The sequence below is a fragment of the Rhopalosiphum maidis genome, chromosome 3, assembly GCF_003676215.2.
Source record: "Rhopalosiphum maidis isolate BTI-1 chromosome 3, ASM367621v3, whole genome shotgun sequence".
Taxonomy (NCBI): Eukaryota; Metazoa; Arthropoda; class Insecta; order Hemiptera; family Aphididae; genus Rhopalosiphum; species Rhopalosiphum maidis.
In genome coordinates this window covers 56,793,840-56,800,268 of record NC_040879.1, presented here as the reverse complement: position 1 = coordinate 56,800,268, position 6,429 = coordinate 56,793,840, and the positions used below count along the sequence as shown (strand labels likewise).

At 23.4% G+C, this 6,429-nt stretch overlaps 1 protein-coding gene across 2 annotated transcripts; it reads right to left on the bottom strand.

Annotated features, from left to right (window-relative positions):
- Positions 1 to 556: 556 nt before the first annotated feature.
- On the bottom strand, positions 557 to 3,668 carry LOC113557289. 2 transcript variants are annotated; one of them, XM_026962734.1, is made up of 5 exons: positions 3,494 to 3,668; positions 2,614 to 3,405; positions 1,769 to 1,899; positions 1,513 to 1,677; positions 557 to 1,455 (listed from the first exon to the last, which is right to left on the bottom strand). In XM_026962734.1, the coding sequence occupies exons 2-5, from the start codon at positions 3,317 to 3,319 to the stop codon at positions 1,351 to 1,353; spliced, it is 1,107 nt and encodes a 368-aa protein (XP_026818535.1). In that variant the 5' UTR covers positions 3,320 to 3,405; positions 3,494 to 3,668; the 3' UTR covers positions 557 to 1,350. The 2 variants fall into 2 exon arrangements, with proteins under 2 accessions (XP_026818535.1, XP_026818536.1); XM_026962735.1 differs by lacking the exon at positions 3,494 to 3,668 and having other exon boundaries at positions 2,614 to 3,466.
- Between the last annotated feature and the right edge of the window lie 2,761 nt (positions 3,669 to 6,429).

The window sequence follows — 6,429 nt, the reverse complement described above, 5'->3', positions numbered from 1 at the left end:
AATGTTCCCATTGTAAAATAGTAATTTTATTTACTTAACAACAAAATTGTAGTATTAAATTATTTTTTACTTATAGTTATAAATTTAAAAGAAAAACTAAAGCATTACAGTGTTTTTAAGTACACGAGTGCATACTTTATGTTAGTTTATAGTGAATAAAATTTCAATCCCCAACAATTACCCAATATACCCATAAATTAATTTTTTTTAATTATTATTTTTAAATTTAATTTAAACAAAATCAACGTATATTCAAATTTAAAAGAATAAAAAAATCACAGATTACTCATAAAGCTATGACAGCTGAAGTGATTTTAATAACATGTCATGATTTTTGGTTATTTTATAACTAATTATATATATATATATATATATATATATATACTTTATCTAAAATAAAAAAATGCTAAGAAACCAATATACATATATGACAAGAATACAAATTTACATAGAAATTTATAGATATTTTAAAATAATATTTACAGTATTATTTAAAATTATAATGTATATGATATGTATGTAATGGCATCATAAGTAAAAATAATTAAGTATCATTTTATAAAGGTTTCAATATCTTACATTTAAAATACAGTTTATTAAAAGATCAACTGTTTCTGCCTACAAACTTTAGAAAAAATAAAAATAGATCTTATTTATACAAATAGTTGCATAATTTGAACATGTTCAGTAGGACTCATTATCTTCTTGAAGAATAAATAAAAATAAAAAATAAAAAAATAAAAATTTCACTAGAATTTACAGACTAGAAGTTACTTATAAGCATAAAACGTTATTACAATTTTATACTTAATTATTACAAAATACTTAACTTAAAAAAACAAATTATAAACACTTATTTAAATTACCCTGTTTTTAAAAGAATATTACAATGGTACGGCAAAGAAGATAATATTAAATGGGTAATAATGATATTTCATAAAACAGTACAGTGGCACCGATCCCTATATCTATCTGTTCTGACCACAATATATTTGGGTGGGTGGGTTTTTAAAGTAGACAGATTAGAATAAATGTTTTAAATATCACACAAAAAAATATATATCATATTTTGTACACATCTGATTATGATGTACATTTATAGTGTAGTAAGTGGTGAGTGGTTAAATTAATTAGGTCTAGTTGGCAACATAAAGTTGTTGATGCATCGGTGCCACTGAAACAGTATGATAAACAAAATTCTATTTAAAGCAAAATTATTAATATAAATTGAGTGAGAATATTTATTGGTAAAAATTAGATAAAAATACTTGTTTGTGATAAATTAGAACTTTACCATACCACTGAAACCACAACCAATGTACCTAAATTTAAATAATAAAAAATGAACAATTATAAAATAATTTGACGCTTTTTTGACCAGTAGTAAAAAAAATCTGTTTGTGATGTATTACTAGGATCGAGATTCAATTCATAAAGTGCTTCTCTCCTCCAAATCTGTAATAACAACCATTGATTAATAAATATAATTAAATGGAGCTGAATTTAACTTACATTTATGTCTTCAGGAGATGGTTCTGATATAATTTTATTAGAGTTAGACATTAGATCTTGTTTGGTTACTAATCTTATTTTGTATAAGACATACTTGTAAAACATTGCATAGTAATTTGAAGATAAATCTAGTTGAAATGTAATAGCAAATCTACTCATACATTTCTAAAAAACATAATATTATTTAAGTATACAATATTATTTTTATCTAATAGACTAATGGATTATAAATATATTTTTAATTTTTCTAACGTACATTAAGTATTTCAGGTCTCAAGCTTTTTACATTAAAAGCATTGAAAATATTTATTGAATGAAACAAGGTACAGCCATATGAATCCATGTTACTTATTGGTATAATATTATTCAGTTTTCTTAAATAATAATCTATTGAAAACAAGCAAATAAAAATGATATAATTATCTTCAATATCATAAAAGTTTAGGCATTAATTAATGAATATGTTTATACTATATTTATTAGTTTTAAATATTTAATCAAATACTCTATAATTATAATATTGGTCACATAGAAATTCACAGAAACATTATGTGGAACAAAATACATTTAATTTAAATTATTCAATTCATTTTTTTTAGATTTAATTTAGCTAAAATAAAATTAACAACATTTTACCCAACCTTGAATTTATATTTTTATGGTGTCAGATTTAGAATCACTTATCTAGTACATGTGTAGACAAATAAATAATTTAATTAAAATATTAAATCCTGATGGTATCTAATAATATTTAATTATCAATCACACTTTTAAATAAGCTATTCTTTATAAGATGAATGTGTGCAAATTAAAAAGAAAGTAAATGTACTATTACACTTTCACGGTATTCTGTATAGTTTGTAATCAACATTTTCTTCATATTCATTCTTAAATATTTTATTATATATGTTTCAATAGACAACTATGTCAAAATGTCAACACAATTAATAATACATAAGATTTAAAAACGCAATTGAATAATAGGATGATATCAAAGGTTGATTTGAAATTAACCTAATCAAACTACCAAGAGTTCTACTTTACTAAATCTGGCACTAAATTTAACTTTATAAAAAAATACAAATTATATTTTATACTCACCTAACATTTGACTTTCATTGTTGGATACTTCCGAATTACAACCATCCACATTACTGATTAAATGCACTAACGCTGTTAATGTATTTGTATTAAACAGTACTCCTGCATTAATATTTAATATACCGTTAGTGTATTGTCCAGCATAATAATTATGTTTGTGTTTATTGACATTCAATAATGATATTAAATGTAATAAGTTTTCATAAATTAACCAAACATTATCTTTGGCCAAAAATATCCAATCATATTTAATATTATGTGAATTATATTGGTTATGTAAGTACATTATAGTCTGACAGTAATATTTCCATGGTTGTGATGAATACGTATCAGTTACAACTTGTCCAATATACTTGTGCTTTTGTTTACTCACATATATTTTGTTGTCACCACATTTATCGAGCCAAACATTGTGTTGCATAAGTAATGAGTCTATATTATTAATAAATATAAGACACAAAATAGATGTATTATGATTTATAGTTGGTTTTGTTAAATCCACTAGATGGTGATTATAGTTCATCTTTATTTCATTGTTAAAATTTTTAACTGGAACTGGCGTTAACTTTGTGTTGTCTTCATAATTCAATACCAAATAATAAGTATAAACTGACATAATGCCAATAACAAAGCCCATTAATAAAGGCATTGGCAAAGCACATATTTTGGACTTATTGCCGTTTATGCTTCTATACATAAACACCATAGCTACAGTTAAGATTTATGAATATGTTATGATATGCATTAACTTTGAAGCTTCCTTAATTTGTTTTTGATTATTTTTTATACATTCTATGTAAATAAAAACGTATTAAATTTATTTCAAATTACTAAATAAAAATTACACGTAAATAAGAAGTTAAACTTTTTTTCTACATACCTACTTTGTAAATGAAACTATCATTTTTACTACCTAACGGTTAACGGTAAGTCGTATTTATACAATTACAACCAAATAGTAAATATTATAATTTATAATACTGATAGAGCATAAAATATTAAAATTTAAATTAAAAACTTCATATAGTTCGTAGTGTTTCTACGACAACTCCTGTACATTAGTACAAGATCTATCACTTATCGCTTCTGATAAGGCAGGTAACCACAACACTGAATAATTTATTGCCTAAATAAATCTTAAAAGGAGTTTTAATCATAGACCTTATACTAGTATATTTATATTTAAGACATTATTCAAGAATCAAGATTGATAAATAGTTAATGTTAATATGTTATTATTTATTATAAATATTATTATTAATTATTATTGACATTATGCTATTAAATATCAATTTTATCAGTAATATTAAAAAGAGTTATTGAATTATTTAATAAATATCTATAATGCATAGATATTATTGTGTACCTAGTACCTAGTACCCAATTAAAAAAATAGTATTATGGCATTTTTTTGTGGTTATTCAGGTTATTGTTTAAAGGAAAAAATTTAGACAATTTCTAATTTTGTCGCCGTAAGTGTTTTTTGTGTTAAACTATTAATTCACCTTTTTAAGTATTAACTAGAGTTAGGTACTCATACAATATATGTATAAATTAGTTTATTGGTTGTTCTCTAAAATACTTTAAGTCTTACTTTTATTACTGTGTGTAAAATGTTTATTATTTGTATATACTTTTTTTTTTCTCGATCGAGTTCATTTATTTTATTTTTTGATTATTTTTATTATATATACATACATTGATACATTTTATTTAAGATTATATTACTCTCTATCTCACAAGCTTTTCATGTATAATTTTTATAATTTAATTTTTTGTAAGTTATGATGACGTAAAAATAAAAAAAAATAAAAATAAGTATACATATAGGTACGATTTATGTATCATCTGTGTGTAGACAAAAATATATCGGTAGTTCATAATTTCAAGTATTTTCAACAATAAATGTTCTCAAAAATGAGGAAAACACGACCCACGCTAATTTTATTGAATATTCTTTTTAGGTACTTATATTAAGATTGTTTTTAAAAAAATTATATTTAAATTTAAAAATATAAGAAAATATACACATGGAACAGAATAAAATATGCAAAATACGCAAAAAAAAAAAATAAATAATTACTGTAGATTCCTGGTTTAATGAACCAAATGTTTACATCTCTAAATTATGAATAATAGAAACATACAAACTCCTATAAGTCCCTAGCCTTAGTGCCCTTAGTCATAACTCATGTAAGTAATAACTAATAAGTGACAGCGAGAGTATAATTAATAAAAAAGAGACTAACGAATTCAAATTATTTTTTAAAATTAAAAATAGACTATACATACTAGAAGTCTAGAAATATGTTTCTTTTTCGCCAGCTTATTGATCTAAATACATGACAAATCCAATCACTTATTAGAACCATTTTAACAATAATTATTGTTATTATACATTCTCATCTAATCATTAATCATAATATGTAAAAGAAAATTAATTTTAAAATTTAAATAATAGAACATATAATGAAACATTTTAAAATATTTTGCCATTCTAAATTAACAATTCGTGAAAATTATTTATATGATTTCATGAAAAATAATATTATTAAAATACAAGTGTCTCAATGCAAAACAGCATATACTATGAAACTACTTAGGTATATAATTATTTATATTTTGTTTAAAAAAAACTATGCACTTAATATTATACATACAGGCAGAAATTAGTGGTGCTTGGGGGCTTAGCACCCTACCCCCAAAAAAAAAAAAAATTATTGAAAATGTTCAGTCACGTGGCCGGCCGGACATCAGTCTAATTTTACAACAGTTTCCAAAATTTTGGAACTTTACAAAATATTTTTTTTCCCGAATTATCAATATAATAATTATTACAACATATTATACATAACTACTCCGGACAACATCGCAACGGATTGTTATCGCATAATCGCAATAACAAAAATAGAAATTTCCGAAATTCAATATTCAGTCAGAGATGAATGTAGCAAAAAACAGCATCTTGCAATCAGGAAATGAAATAAATATGAAACAATAAAACAAAATATTTCTTAAAGTGTGTTTCCCAATTTATACAAACTACTACAAGTAGCAATATTAATACCAATCAGGCATCAGCTCGGCTACATGTGAATGAAGCTTTTCTGCAATGCGCAAAGTTAAGACATGGCTATATACGTACGAGTATGCTGCAAGACAAATTTAATACATTTTCAATATTATACATTGAAAAAGATATCAATATCAGTATTGAGAACGTTATTGATATATTTGCTAATTAAAATAGGTTTATTATACTAAAATAATAAAATATTTATTGTATTATAAATTGCGTACTATTTAGTAGTTTTCCTTTGTAGTTGGTAATTTAGTAGATTTGGCGCTCCTAAGCCCGTATAACATAACGCCCTTAAAAAACATTTTTGTTTATTAACAAGTAATAAGGACATTTTGCCCTAATGTACTTATAAAAAACTTCTTATACAACTTGTTTGCAAAATTTATTTTATATTACCATGATTTAGTTAAATTAAAAATTGTGTAAAATTCAGAAAAACAATAATTGTAATTAGATGTTTAGAATTTTAAGGCTCATAATATTTATATTCCTATACGAAAATACGATGCACTGTGCTTGCAAAGCCATAAAAATATAACATATCAATTAAAATTAAATAATGAATAACTGGGATGGATTTTGATTAACATAAATCTGTCTTCAATAATATAATTGTTGATAATTACCCACGTTTTTGGGGAAATAGTGATTTGTGGAGCAGATATAATGTGCTGCCTATTTGTGTTATAATTAAAAATTACAATTTATTGTAACTAAATTGTAATATTAAATAT